At 33.4% G+C, this 15,754-nt stretch overlaps 1 protein-coding gene across 1 annotated transcript; it reads right to left on the reverse strand.

The window, feature by feature from the left end:
* Positions 1-807: 807 nt before the first annotated feature.
* LOC121217845 (kinesin-like protein KIN-7C, mitochondrial) lies at positions 808-14,159 on the reverse strand. The gene is made up of 26 exons (XM_041094322.1): positions 13,725-14,159; positions 13,520-13,617; positions 13,067-13,156; positions 12,087-12,139; positions 11,572-11,637; positions 11,437-11,490; positions 10,021-10,080; positions 9,708-9,786; positions 9,399-9,466; positions 8,821-8,883; positions 8,580-8,684; positions 8,062-8,166; positions 7,764-7,871; positions 7,528-7,674; positions 7,060-7,242; positions 6,678-6,848; positions 6,165-6,401; positions 5,260-5,400; positions 5,041-5,166; positions 4,438-4,488; positions 4,297-4,344; positions 3,927-4,208; positions 3,051-3,779; positions 2,129-2,218; positions 1,770-1,830; positions 808-1,206 (listed from the first exon to the last, which is right to left on the reverse strand). The coding sequence occupies exons 1-25, from the start codon at positions 13,988-13,990 to the stop codon at positions 1,810-1,812; spliced, it is 3,441 nt and encodes a 1,146-aa protein (XP_040950256.1). The 5' UTR covers positions 13,991-14,159; the 3' UTR covers positions 808-1,206; positions 1,770-1,809.
* Between the last annotated feature and the right edge of the window lie 1,595 nt (positions 14,160-15,754).

Raw genomic sequence — 15,754 nt, forward strand, 5'->3', positions numbered from 1 at the left:
AGACCAAATGGGAAAGACTTCGTCATTTCTTTTCATGATTATGAGTTAATTTTCAAATATATATTTAGCTAACTTTTTTTTGGGTCCCTCAAACATCTATCAGCAGGACAAAATGGGGATAATGAGGAGCAATACAGTTGACTGATGCCTGCAGCTCTACATACAGTGATGGGCTTTTCCGAAGTCCCATTTCATTTTCTCTGCATTCACTTAATTATAATACACATTTACACAAATTTTAATTTTATGTAATTATAAAAATATTAAAATTTAAATAAAAACTTAAAAATTTTATTTAATTCAATTATGCACTGCTTAAAAAATTAAATACATTAATCAATTTCTATATTTGATAAATATAATTATTTATATATGCAATATATAAACATGAAACAATGCTATATCAATAATTGTATTTATAAAAATTGATTCAAATTAAAATTTTATATATAAAATTACACAAAATCAAATTTCAAATATAATAAATAAAATTATTTTTATATACAATATATAAACTTAAAATAATAATATATAAATAATTGTATTTTTAAAATTGAATCAAATCAAATTTTCGTATATAAAATTATACAAAATTAAAATTCAAATATAATAAACATAACTATTCATATGCAATATATAAAATAAAATAAACACTTTTTTTTTCTACGTAAAGCAATTATATAAAAGATTTTCAACAAACATGTGCAGACAATTTTGATATTTTAGAAAAGAATTACCCTACAACCCAACTTCATATCATGATACTATGGTAATTGGAATGTCTCCAAATGTGTGACCCAAATCAAGAGTACAAAAACATCATAGCTACTATCATATACAGTACAGATAATACATGTACTTACTTGCTCGTAGAGATACATAAGAAATTTAGAAATCGAATTATTTTCTTTATTTGCAACCTACAGGGTACAAATTGGGTATTATCCCAAAATACAACAGCTAATAGCACACTAATATTTACTGCAGAAGGAACTAGAAAATAAGTAAAATAACCAACCCACCCCCCCCCCCAAAAAAAAAACAAGAAGAAAAAAGAAAAGGGAAAAGCTTTCAACATTTTCTGGCATTTCTGATGTAAGTTAGCCAGGGAAAGATGCATCTGCAATGGTAGTTGATACACCAAAAGGATTTCGATCGAAAGGACAGTTCGGTTAATATTTCCATTATGTACAGAATACATTACACCTGTGCATAGCATTCAACAAGATGAGCAACCATGTGATCCACCACATTTGATGCAAAATGATTTACCAGGATAAATAGAGATACATTTGTTGGAGAACTTCATATGATCCCTATTAAAATAACTAATCCCCAATCACGAGTAGTTTCTGGGTTTTAAAGATAGATTTATACCATTTCTGGGTTTTAAAGATAGATTTATACCGTTTCTGGGTTTTAAAGATAGATTTATACCGATCTCCTTGATCGACGCACACAAAAGGAAGTACATATTCCTCGAGCCTAGAGGTGGACCTTGACAAAATAAAAAAATAATAATAACGGAGACGGGAAGGCTTAACTACTCAATAATGTAACCACAACACGTTTAGAAAATTAAAGAGAAAGGATATATTTTATTTGACTTAAGATTTTTCATGATTTAAGAGCTCAATTTAGTTTTAGTTCAGCTAGGCAGTTTGTACATAATATTGGCTCCTTCCTTTCCTCTTTTAGGATGCATGAAGTGGTCAACAAAGTTCAATTAAATTTGCAGAATAAAGAAAAGAAAATGGATATATACTCACCGTGATGGTCAGATAAATGCATGGTTAAATTCTGCATACCCTACAACATAAAATTTGCACACTGCAAAAGTAAAAGAATCAAAATTACTAGAAGAAAAGAAATACCATAGAACTTATTTGAAGCATTGAAATTAGTTATGATACAGAATACTGCTAAGTTTTACATCCTCATTTCAGCTCCTAAATGCTTAAATTGCTTAAATTGCTTGTTGGTAATACTAAAACTGAACATTCAAAATGCCACTGGATGAAATATGAATGATAATAACAGTTCAGCTATATGTTGCTGTAAATGAGAAAAGATGGCAATTTATTGTAACATAGCAATATTTTAAAAAAAGCATAAAAAAAGATATAACCTTTGCATGACAAATTTTCGTTATAGCCTCAACATGAAAATTCTTCAGTTCTTCGAGACATGTAACATCTAAACCACTGATATCTTCACCCTATAGAAAATAGTTGGTTAGTTTAGATTCATAACTTTTCTAAGTTGCAACTGGATGGAATTAAATGTCTACGGATATATTTACATATACACATCATAACCAACTTAAATATAATCAAATGCAACAGCATAGAACAGGTATAAGGTATAGCTTAAAGTACACAAACAAAGATGCATCTCAAAAGTCTTCAACTAACAGGTCTCATATACCTATTAATTCAGAAAAATGAAAAATTGGTCCTGAGATGTAGATCGGCACATGAAATCTGAAAACTGGCATTCGCTGGCGGATTAGTTTGTAGACCAAAAGCAGGCTTACAGCTGAAACTAGGCTAGAAGGCCAACAATTTAATACAATTGATAATTCAACGTTCTACCAAGTGATAACATTCTATTCTTGGTCATTAAGTTTGAGGTAGGTTGATGCTTAATATAATGCTAAAAGCTAATTGTTTGCTTTAATCGACAGTACTGCACTCATATACAAGTGTTAAGTGACGTCATCCACAGCGATTAAGTTTGAGGTTTGCAGTGGCCTTATATTGAGGCTGTCGACTTGATACTGAACACTCATCCTATTCCAGGATCAATTTCCATTAGAACTGTGCCTATATCCCTTATAGATTCCTCACTGGTTTGGACAAGTCTTACATCCCAATGATAAATCAAACACTAATTTTATACTCATACTAGAGCTGGAAAATGAAAGCTTAAAAGAAGGCAACCAAAAAGATAGATCCATAGTTGAAGAAAGAAAACAACCACAATAAACTGGTACGAGAAAAACATGCAAGTTCTCATTTCTTCAAAATTAATCTAGAGAAACAGCATACCTTCATTCTGGAAACAAGCCTTTCTAGTTCTTCACATCTTCTCCTTTCTTCTTGATAGCAAGCTCTTAACTCTTCGTATGTTTTCATCCCATGTAAATTTTCACAAGCTTCTTCCGGTTTCAATAATTTAAACGAGTGACCATTGGAAGGCAAAGGTCCATTTCTTTCTCCTGTTTGTGCGATACTTGATGATATGTCCTCCACATTAACACCAAGTTTTCTCATCTTTGCCACAAGCATCCACATGTTTGCCAGCTCATTTTCCAGATGTTCCTCGTGCCTTTTTGCTTCATTAATTCTTCTCCGCAAATCACCTTCCATTAGCTCTCTCTCAGATAATGCAGCTTCCAGGGCAGCTTCTCTTTGGTTCCTCATGCTAAGTTCTTTCTGCAACTCCTCTATGAGAAGTTCATCCTCTTGTTTCCTGTGATGTGCCTCAGGCCAGGCACCACTCATGTTGTTTTGTCTAAAATTATGCATAGTCCTTTGACAACAGTTGGATCTACAGCGGGCCTCTTTTGCGGCAGCCAGTTCACCTGTCAGTTTAGCATTTTCATAAGAAAGCCTGGTTACTTCTTCAGCTAAGTTTCGAAGTTCAACTGCAGCTGCTGCCGCCAACTCTTTTGCATATGAAGCTTCCTCTGCCAGCTTATTACTGTGAACTTCAAGCCCATCCTTCTCTTCAGCTAATTTCACCTTCTCTTGCTTCAGGCTCTCTATCTCAGCAGCCTAAGAAAATAAAAACAGGTTAAACACATCAGCAGAAAACCTCATGGAAGAGTAATACACCACCCTTAATCAAATACTGAACAGAAGTAGCATAGTTAGTTCAAATTTTGCTTAAGATGCCAGAATTAATAATGAAAAAGGAATTACCTGAATAAGAACTTGGGAATTCAAAGAGGTACATTTGTCACACTCTTTGGAGTCATCCTGAGAAAATACTCTATTCAAGCTCATGACACTAGTTGGTGTATTATCATCACCGTAAGTTTCTTCACATGAACCAATTCCATTCTTCATTTTCTCAAAAAATTCTTTGGAACAAGTTTCTTCTGCCACATTATCTGCACTTTCTTGTGGATTCCTGGAGCTTTTGTTCTTCAGCTGTTGCCTTAGTAGAAGAATAGTTTCTTGCATCTCAGAATTTTCTGCTATCTACTAGGAGAATCAAATACTATCATTAACAATATGAACTCTGAAATAATAAAGCACGGGGAAGGCAAAGCGGACTTAGAAATTCTACCTTCACTTGAAGTTGCTCTTGAAGTACCCTATTGTCTGCTGATTTAATCTTCAATACAATTCCATCACAATGCACTCAAATTAGTAAAGTATATTTGACATTTAAATACCATTTGCACAACCAAGTAATAGGATAACAAACCTCAAGTTCGAAAGTTTTCTCATTTAGGTTTGTTGCAAGCTTCAAAAGAGCCTACATTAGAGATTAATAGACTGAATCAGCAAGAAAGAGCAGCCAAGAGAGGAGGGAGAGGGGGGGGAGGGGACTTAACAGAGAATGACCTACAATCAAATGTGTTGTTCTTGCCTACTATACCACCCGCTACCCAATCCCCAACAAAGCATTAAAAAGAAAATAGTAATTTATTTTTCTATTTGGTCACCAAAAGTCAAAGTATGTAATTTATTATTTTTCTTTTTGAACCTCAATATAAATAACTTACAGTAAGACAGAACAAAGTTTTATTGAAACTTTCAAATATAAAATGGGAAAAGTTGAAAGATTGCTTGAAAATATAAAGTGAGAAAGAGCTCTTTCAACAGAGATCTTCAATCTCAAAAGCAGTAGTTATTTGCGCCACAGGATGGTTAATATAATATTACACATTTCTTCTACCAACTAATATAAAGGTTGTGGTTTAATTGGAAAAATCCAAGCTGGACAATAGGAAAATTTGTCTTCGCAATTCAGTAGCATCACCCAAGAATTCTGAGATAACCAACACTTCACTTGAAGCATGCTTACCTGCGACATTTCAGCATTATTTGATGTATGAGGAGCCTTCCCAACTGATTCAATCATTCGTTGTTCTAAAACTCGTATTTGATGCCTCTTCTCATTGATTTCACCCTTCAACTTCTGCATTTGCTCCTGTATTAATCAGTATGAACTTCATAAGCATCGACTATTACCAATCAAATTTAGAATTTTGCAAAAGGTGCAGAGTTTATTAATGTAGCTCACTCTAAGCTGTGAATTTTCGGGGCTGCTTGCTGCTTTCTCTGACAGCCTTTTTAGAGAACTAATAGACAACGCAACTTCTCCAGCTAGCATTTTCATCTGCTCCTGGAGAAGATCCATTTGATCTGTAATAGTGGTTCCACTCTGGAAAGTGTATTCAGCTCCCAGTTAATATAATGTTTCAATCAATAAGTTATCCCATAGCATGTGTTTATATGTTTTCCACATAACTCCCCAACACAAGCAAACAAACTATTATCTTCACTGAGTATGAGAGCAAAAAGAACTTATTAGAACTTAAGCAATAGCTTAAAACTATAAGGACCAGAACCAAACTTTGCCAAAAAGAAATATTTCATTAACATTCGAAAATATAAAACATTGGCAAGCTACTTTTAAATACCACAATGTCAGATAGGTCTTTCCCTAGAAAATCTCTAACAATTTTAGATGTACATAATTCTAGCAGTACTATCCATAATCATAGCACAAAATGGTAGAAGGCAGTGAACTCAAGTAAAAGCATGTCTTAGTCAATGCACAAATGCAGAAATTCTAAAAAAACAAATAAAATAGAAACGCAAAGTACCAAATATGATCATACAATCCCAATACTTGGCAAATAAGCAAAACACTAAGGGTGAGTTTGAATGGGCGATTGGGTGCGGTGCGGTGCGTTTAGCTTACTTTTTATCTCACGCTACAGTATCTAATCTCACCGCCACCGCTGTTTTTATACTAACCGCAGGTAAACGCATCGCCCTAAAACTCACCCTAAGTAATATAAGTTCATTAAATTAAACTGTTTAAAAAAAATCTTAAGTTCCAGAAGCTTCTTTCCATGTAGCATACTAGCTATCTTGGAATGCTTACATATAAAACAAAACAAAAGTGATTGCAGTTCTTACCGGAGGCAAACGACCTCCAACAGTGGCACTAAACAAATCACCAGCTTGAGTTCTTTCTGGAAATGAATCAACAATTGCAGGATCATCTCCTCTCCTGCTAACTGATTTTCTCCGTCCATCTTTCTTATCATTCAATATAACTTTGTCTTGCAAAGATTTTGAACAAGATGCAGGAGACCCACTTGCTGAGCTCCCATTATCAGCACTGGGAGACATTCCAGCCTGATTCTCAGGTTTCTGCAGGGGAAATTTCTCAAACATTATTTGATCTAGTTTAGTTTGTTGAATAAGTATAAAATCAATGAATGTTGGAAAGTTTGAATAATTGAGTTGATAAGATTGAAGCATTTGAAGTATTTTAATCCTTATCTCTGCTCAAGAAACATAGATAAAACAGAATGAAACAGAATAAGTGCATTTTTCAACTCTGATAACCACCTAGTCCATAGATAAAACTCTACCTTCAATCCATGCTAAAGAAGAAATAACAGGAAGTTATATATCAGAACCTACTCTTAGTTTAAACCAGCCAAGCATTCCGCGCCTCCTGTTCCTTTTATAATCTTTAACCAGCTCATCCAGATTTGCAACATCATCCCTTCCTTCAACGGAGAGCTCAGAAGCACAACTTCCAGCATCATCATCAATCATGTATTCTCTTTTCCTATCTGGCAAATAAGCTAGCTGCATCACCAAATACATCTAACATAAATTTCAGAAAATAATACCCAGGAACTCAAATTGTCAAGTGAACCATACCACTGAAATGATCTACTGCAAAACGCCTCTACTATGAACACTATATCTAAGATTGCAAAATACTGAGGAACTATGGTGCAAAATACTGAGGAATTATGGATCATGTTATTCATGCTCAAAATGAAAGATCACACACCTCATCTTCACCAAAAGAATGCCTCCGTCTATGTCTAGACCTTTCAGGAATGCTTGATGACATGGAATTCTTGGTGGAAACCAATATTAGTTTAGTTAACCGCTGAATTCTTCCCATCAAAGCTGCCTTTGCTTGTTCTTCTTCCTCCAATCGTGACTGCAATTTGACCTGACCAGCTTCCAACTTTGACACCAGAAACAAATGCGTGTTAGATACAAACAAGAAGTGACAGATACCTCAATAAAATTAGCTCTTTTGGTGTTTACAGGGCTAAATTAGACAATTTTTATTTTAATTGGATAACATCATGTTAATAGGAATTAAATACTACCAATAATAAGTACACTCCACAATGAGAATGATTCTGTCAAGGCCTTGGCTAAATATCAGCAATTTTTACATTAGATGGAGCCCATAGTAGAAACATCCAGTATAACTATCAAAATTCATCAAGGAACAGTGACAAACCTGAAGCTTTAAATTAACCAAATCATCTTGTGTAGTCGCAGCCGTGTAAGGTCTTTCCGTCATCCCTTGCCTTAGTTGCTCAAGTTCATGCTTTAAAGAGGAAATTTCCTTCTGGTACTTTTTTATAAGCGACTTCTCATCCATAATCTAAAAAGGTAAAGAATATAAAGTACATGGCAGCCCAACAAAGCCTCATCCAACACCACAAACATATAAACAATAAGCCTAGCATTTACCTTATTCTGGGATGCTTTGATTTCTACATGCTTACTTCGATGGGCAAACTTCAATGTGTTGTGTGTTTCTTCGCCGTTGCTAGAGGCAGGTGTCACGGTGCAGATAAGCTGCAACAATGATGAGAATAGAAAGAATATTGATAAATGCTTCAGCAATACAATCATAATGACAATAAAGCAAACAATGGACACCACAGCAACATTATTATCAAAAAAGGGGAAAGTAATAACCAAAGATCTCGCAGAAAATACCAATAATAGCAATACCTAATTCCCTGTGATGATAAATTGAACTTACAGAAATCCGTCCATGGCCACTAAGGGATGACTGCAATAAACGGGTAAGCTTGGAATCTCGGTATGGAATATGAGTTGCTTTTCCATCCGTCAATTTAGAAATTACCTAGAATGAGAGACAATTAATAAGCAAAAAGTCTTGAAACAGATGATCAAATTTGCACCAAGAATATATGCCCAGCTCACAAGTACTAATACAGGCATGGTAAAAGATATGCATGGTTGAACAAAATCTTCAAAATCATGCAATGACGAGTTCAGAAGTCGATCAATTTAGCACGCAGCAATAACTAGCATTAAAGCAAGTGTAAATCAAAATGGAAATGGAAATGGTCAAAAATAGTTCTTGATAAGATTCATAATTACAAGTAAACTGCACAATATATAGATATGTAAGATTAGCATCTTACAGCCAGGGGGAGAAAGGGCAGCAATCATGCAACTAAGTAGAATTGGTTATAACCTAGTCATCTAAAAGAGAGAGAGAAGAGAAGACCAAAAAGAGAAGTGATTTCATACAGTTCCTAGAGTCAGTAAACTTTTATTTATATATGAGCCTTCTTTTCTCCGCAATCCAGTTGTTTCAGCTTTAGAGCTTTCAGATCCAGCAAGATCAATTAAGTTCTGCAAAAATAAAAAGAATCCGGTCATATTTATGTATAGATACCAATACCAGGATGTTTGTATTAAAAAAGCATCACAATCAGCTAAGTTCAGTCGATATCCTAACTTCTATCAATGAAATGATTAAGGTAGTTACCAGTTGGGATAGTGTCACATCTTCATCCCCATTCTTCTCTCCACGTGGACTGCTTTCAATAGTCTGATAGTTAACAGAATATTTCAGTAAAGTGAGACAAGAATTAAGAAAAAAGAAAAGAAGATGAACAAACACAAAAACACCTTGATCAGGAAATAACTATTATAGTTCTTAAAAATTTAGGGGCAGGCTCATCAAAGTGATATGATCATTCATGATGATTGATGGTTTTGAAGACTTGAGAATATCAAATTCAAAAAGATTTATTCAAGAAAATAAAAATAGAATTCGTCTAGAACAACCACGAAAAAACTTATATAAACCATATATCCTCTTTCCTTTTCAAAATAACCAACAAAACACATTAACCTCCATTCTACTCTGTCACATTTGGAACCACAAAAACCAGCCGAGCTAAATCTCTTTATTTCTATAAAAGATGGCAACAAAAAATTTTGCTACTTCTAACTTTATTTAATACAGAATTGTATAATTTAAGACATTCTACTTAAATAAAGGTTTGAGCTTCTAAGACATGAGAAATTATTATGTTTTTATTTAAATAAAAGATTAAGTACCAGGGTGAATATAGTGTGACTCCGACTGCTAAGAAGGTTGAAATTATTAGAACCAACGTGCCTATGTTCTGTTACATCAGAAAAAGATGTTAATGGATAGAGAGTAGAAATGAGAAAAAGAAAGAGCAAAAATAATCAGGAAACCATAAAAATTGATGATTAAAAGAAAGTTCCTACAAAGAAACATAAACAGTGGTATACAAATGAAAGCAAAAGAAATGAAAATTTGGCTAATAATTGGCATGTATCAAAGGAGAAATGTTCTGGTATAAAAGTGTACTAGAATACAGAAAGCGAATGTTAGTATACCTTCTCCAGTTGCTATCAAGGAAAGAGCATGAGCAGGAGATAAAACAACTTCTTCTTTGATTCCCTCAACATAAGTTCCCTGCTCAAGTTACACGCCACAAATTAAAATAAAAAATATTTTAAGTTCTGAGCTGTGATATAGTTTGCATCAGTGTATAAGTTGAAAATAAATCTAACACAAAGCAGAGCATATGCTTGATTAAAGACAGATTCATTAGACAAAGAACAAGAAAATAACAAATTCTACAGAAAATTATGGATGATACAAAAGACATGCATATAAGGAGTGAAAAGTAGAGAAAAGGTAGATCACCTGAGCATCCTCTCTTATCCTTAGGTTCTGACCTATTGGATCAAGTAAATCATTGATAACCTGGTGACCAAATATAGCAAAAGTAAAAGGTTTTGTTAACAGCAACCACCAAGCAAGAAGTCAGAAGAACATTTATGTAAAATGAGCAGCACAAGACATGATGCTCCAGGGAACCATTGAATGCAAAAATCTGAACAATAGGCAGACTAGAATCAATCGATTATGATTACAGCAGAGCTACAGTAAAGATCTTCAGAAAATTATTTACTCTCTTCAATTCACGAATGTGGTCTCTAGTCTAAATGAACTCTTTTATACAGAATAAATAGCATGGTTGATCTAATCATCGATGCCTTACCTGCTTGCACCTTTCCTCCCAAACTAACCTTGTCAAGAAATAAAAGAAACTAAAAAAGCAAGTAACCATAGTTTAATGCTTACCCTTGGAGTTGCTACATCTAATTTAATAAGCAAAACCTAAAATAAAATAAAATAAATTTGAATCCACATGAAATGATGCTCCAAACTTACTAGATATTATGAAACATATGACAACCTTGACAGTATCCAATTTCAATCCAAATATTTACAACACAGATCAAACACTTATAGCCTGTACCCTGGCTTTAGGGCGTTTGGGCATGATATGAATGAAGCTCCTATTCTGGTTTCACTAAGGGACAAACTAGTGAATAAATGCTTAGGGGAACAACAGTAGTGCGATTTCTTTTTTTTTTAAACTTCGAGTGGGTGTCAGAGAAGTCTGTGAAGTAGTTGCTTTTAAGCAACCTTTTCGAACAAGTGAAGAAGAATATTGTCTTTGTTATACCGCTTTAGAGCTAGATGTCCCCAATTGTCTGCAATACAGCCTATATAAGAGAAAGAGTGACATTCTCACCAGCCCAATCACTTTTGACTATCCCAATGTCAAGGGTTCAGCGTCCGGTCATAGTTGATCTGACCTATCTATCCTACTCATTGGGACTTGGTGTGAAATTGAGCAATTAAGCGTTGGCTCTAATACCACTTGGCACAAGCCATTAATCTCTTCCCAAAGGACGTGTCCAATAGAACATAATCTTTCATTTCCTACCCAATTTGGGATTAATATCCCCTGCACTAATGGTATCCAGTACCTATTATCATGCTTAAAGCTTACATAAACTTCCTTTCAAACTTGATAGCAACATGAGGAGACAACAATAACATCCTCTACAACACATATAAAGAAAACTTAATTGCCTTATGGCTACATCTCTATGTTTCTTTTACCTCCTAGAAACTCTCAACTAAAAGCCAACCAGCATCAACTCTTACTAGTTTAAAGGAAAACATGTTGACCAAGCCAAGCCAAGCATGATAAATTGAGTGGGGAAAACATAAACTTCAAAAAATGAAAATAAGACCATGACTAACCTCATTGTAAATCTCAAGATATGAAACCCGAAGAAGAAACTCCCGCTCAGGTGTCTAAAATACAAAAGCAAGGTTACTCAATGAAAGGATATCGTCTAAAAACACAATCAATCAAATGGAAGATCAACCAATTACCTCTTGAATGGTGGCAAATACATCCTTAACAGCTAACGGAATAATTCCAGGTGACTTTTGCTCACCCTAAATCAAGAAATAAAGTCAACATTGCACCATAATACTTGAGTAGCAAAAATAGGATAACCATGATACATCAAATGGAAGTCCCCCCCGCCCAAACCACCAACCTCAACGATTCCCCCTATGCTGATATATAATCCTCAACAGTAAGGTACTTCATTTATTACTAAAATTCTATTCTCTGATAAAAGTTAGAATATTAGAATTCATGCATATTCAAGGTATATACACAAGTTATAGAGCTTCCTTAAATGGTCATAATGTTTGATTTACTTTCCAAGAGATGAAATATTCTCATTCAAGTCATTACGCAAGCATCCGACATCCACCTCATTAATCAATCACCAAAATGAAGCTCTATACCTAATACAAATCATTGTCATGTTATATATACAACTTATTGGGCACAAATGAAAGGCGAGAAGTGACAAAATCTCTTGTTCAACACTTACATGCATTGTATGAGTCTTTCCACTACTCGTAACACCATATGCAAAAACTGTGCCTGCATGCATGAGATCAGAGAAATAATTATCATCTAACAATTCATCGCATAGTGAAAATTAGTGTAAAGACAGCCTACTCTCATGTAAACTATGTCACCTTCCAATTTGTACCAAGTTGAGAAACAAAAAAGACTTCATGTTATAACCAAAACCTTCCAAATGAGAGCTAGTGCTATGTTATCGCTTTTTACCACTTCATTGAGAGAGAACTCTTTCTTGTATAATATCAATAAATTCAATTCTTAAAATACCTAAAGCAGTTGAGTTTTGCATATGAAGATTGAACTTTCTTGATTGTACATTGTATAGCAAGTTTAACATTGATATCCAGAATTTCAATATTAAAAATTTAACAACACAGAATGTATTAGGTTAATCTTGCAACATAAAGAAAAAAGCCCTTATATTAATCCAGAAGACCATTGCTTCACCTTTAACTGACTTAAGTTAATAACAAAGCAATATTCTAGATAAAAGTACGAGAATTTGGGTCCACCATTCTATCCTCCTTTAATTTTCTGAAAATTCAAAGAAAATGGGCAATTCTTTTTCCTACCATCCTTCTCAAAATTCTTGGCTGTTGGCTTGAAACTGAAACAGATGCAAAACATAGAAGGAAGAATATTACGCTTCATCAATTTGAAATTTTAATGAGATGGATCCTGTTCAGCAAGATTTATTGTGTATTACCTAACTCTGTTTTCGCTTTTCTCACCAACTTTGGAATTAAAATTCATAGAATTTGATACTATATTACTATAACTTTCATATAATTAATGTTTTAATGGGTCATTCACATTTAAGATATCCCACCCATATGTTGCAATTGAACAGAAACAGTCATAAAACACTCAACTCATAGAAGACCTCTATCAATATTACTTCGAACTACAGTGAAATTAATAGCTAAGGATAAAGAAAGTTACCATTTATCCCTTGCATGGCACCACTTATAACATGCTGAGCAGCAGCATCATATACATGGCGCGTAGTTGTTGCCGGGCCAAACACTCTGTCTGTAATATACGCATGAAAATCAACTCAGTAAATCAACAACCATGAGAAGTTTCAACAAGAATAAACAAATGTGGTACATATTGAAGCTCAAGAATGCTAACCCCATTAAATTTTCAGAAAACATGAGCCTAATGTATGACATAAACAAAATATAAGGATCTAAGCAGCCAAAAATGCATATTAAACAGTTCATTGTTGATTCACTCAGTGCAGCAATTTTAGTAACGGACTACAAAATGAACCCAATAAGAAAATGAATCAAGAACTTTCTACCAAAGTTTTATTGTTACTTCAATAAAAATTATTATCACACTCAGAAAACCCCCAAAAAGAAGAAAGGAAAAACAAAAAGCTTTACTAACCAAAGCCATAAGCAATAGAAGGATTGAACTCGTTCCTTACTGTAAAGTCCCCTTCTGCATACCACGCTATCTCGTCTCCTTTATTAATTTCCCTCGGACTGATGGAAAACGGAGAAAGCAAATCAAGTATAAAAAAAAAAGCTTCCCGACTGTCACCAGCAGCTAGGTAATGGACAAATAGAAGGCAGCCACAGAGAGAGAGTACCTGAGAGGACGGAAACGAACGGTGACAGTAACATTTTCTTTAGACTTGGAAGAGTCGAGGCGTTCAACGACGACAGTGGACGGACTTGGAGCCGGGTTGGGACTAGAGGAAGTAGCTGGAGACGAGGAGAGCCTAGAAGGAGGACGAGACGACGTCGTTGAAGAAGGAGTCGCCGGACGACCGGTCGTTTTCGTGGAAGGCGAGCGAACGGGAGATTTGCGTGAACGGAACGGCGAGATGGAGGAACGATTTGACCTACTAGACATCTTCCAAGAGAACCGGAAACGAGAAAAGTCAATGGAAAGTCAAAGTTTAGAGAGAGAGTAGAAAACAAAGAAGGGAATGCCGGCGGCGAGAGTGAGAGAAACGATGGTGCCGCCCTTTAGCTGCGATGTTTTTTCTCTTTCTCTCCCATCTCTCCCTCCAAAACGAAGCTTTAATTTTTAACTTTGTGTTTTTTTATTTGTCTGATTTTTTTTAATTTGAATTGTCAGATATGCCCTTATGTCAGATGTTGTTGGGTTTTGAAATTGAAAATTTTTTGTCCGCATCTCTTTAAAAAAAAAAGTCAACCTAAAAGGTGGATTTGATGAATACCAAATGCTGCTTTACGAGGAGTTATGCGGTGGGTTTTTTTAAGGAGAGCATTATATGAGTTTTTGTTTATAATGCGAAATTTATGTTTGGATTAAATGTGCAGGGTGTTTATTTTCGGTGATAAAAATAGTGATGATTGTGAGATTAGTTATTGTGGTAGTGAAATTTAATATTATAACAGTGAGATTCGAAATAATAGTGGGGTGTGCATTTAAATTTAAATGCAGTTGTAGCGGTTAGGTGAGAATATAAAATAAGTATTAAGGATATTAGATTAGAAATGTCAATGTATCTATAATACAATAAATAATTAAATTTATATTTATATTAAATAATATAACATAAATTAAAGTTATATTTTTTATAAAATGGTAATTAAAATAATAAAATCATATACAATAAAATTTAAATATTTTTAAATTATATTCATAATAAAATATCTAAATATTTTACAAATTATATTTAAATCAGATAATAAAATATAAATTAAATTGTATTTATACTAAATTTATAAATTAAAATTTAAAAAAATTAATTTTATTAACAATTAAATTATATTAAACTTATGTTATGTGTATTAAATAAAATAAATAATAAATGAAGAATTGGAGGGGTAAAATAATAATTACCCTTGTCTTTAGACTTCCAAAGCAGTCCAATGGAGCTCTTAACTCTAGCGAATATTTTGAATTACAGTAAGGTGAGAAATGCTCACTGGTGTGCTTGCCAAACACCTCAATTGGAGCTGCATTTTAGTTCAAATTTTTTTACTCTTTAAGTCACACTGAAGCTTGCTAGTGATCCAAAGGGGCCCTTAGCATTGTTTTTATTTTTTATTTTTGTCAATTTAGCTTTTCTTTAATTAAATTTAGTGATGAATCTTCAAAAAAAAGTAAAATTATTTTTAATAAAATATCAATTAAAATATTAATTTAATAATATTAGTGTTGCAAATGATGTCACGATTTATATATACTTCATGTTAACATAATATTGTTTATCTCATAAGTCACGTCAATAAAAAAATTAATATTTATAAAAGTATTCAGTAAACATAAATAATAAAAAGTTCATTTAAAAATAATATAAAATATATTTGAACTAAATTGATCAGAAAATATAAATATTGAAGACTAAATTTGGTATTATACCTTTTTACCAAAACCTTTGTATTTGTATGGGTTTTTTATGTGTTAATTACATATTAACACAAAACATTACTGGGTTTTAGAATAAAATGTGCCTGATCCAATTATGCTTAAGTTTCTTTTTTTGGTTATCTAATTTTTAAAATTTTTAAAATAGTCACTCAATTTTTTTTTTTCATTTTTATTAAGCGATAATGATGTGCCGTTTGGTTACTTATGTAAAAAACTTACTATATGTGTTTCGCAATAGCTAAACATAAAATAAAGAATAATTAGTATAATTTT

This window comes from Gossypium hirsutum, chromosome D05 (assembly GCF_007990345.1).
Source record: "Gossypium hirsutum isolate 1008001.06 chromosome D05, Gossypium_hirsutum_v2.1, whole genome shotgun sequence".
In the NCBI taxonomy this organism is placed as follows: Eukaryota; Viridiplantae; Streptophyta; class Magnoliopsida; order Malvales; family Malvaceae; genus Gossypium; species Gossypium hirsutum.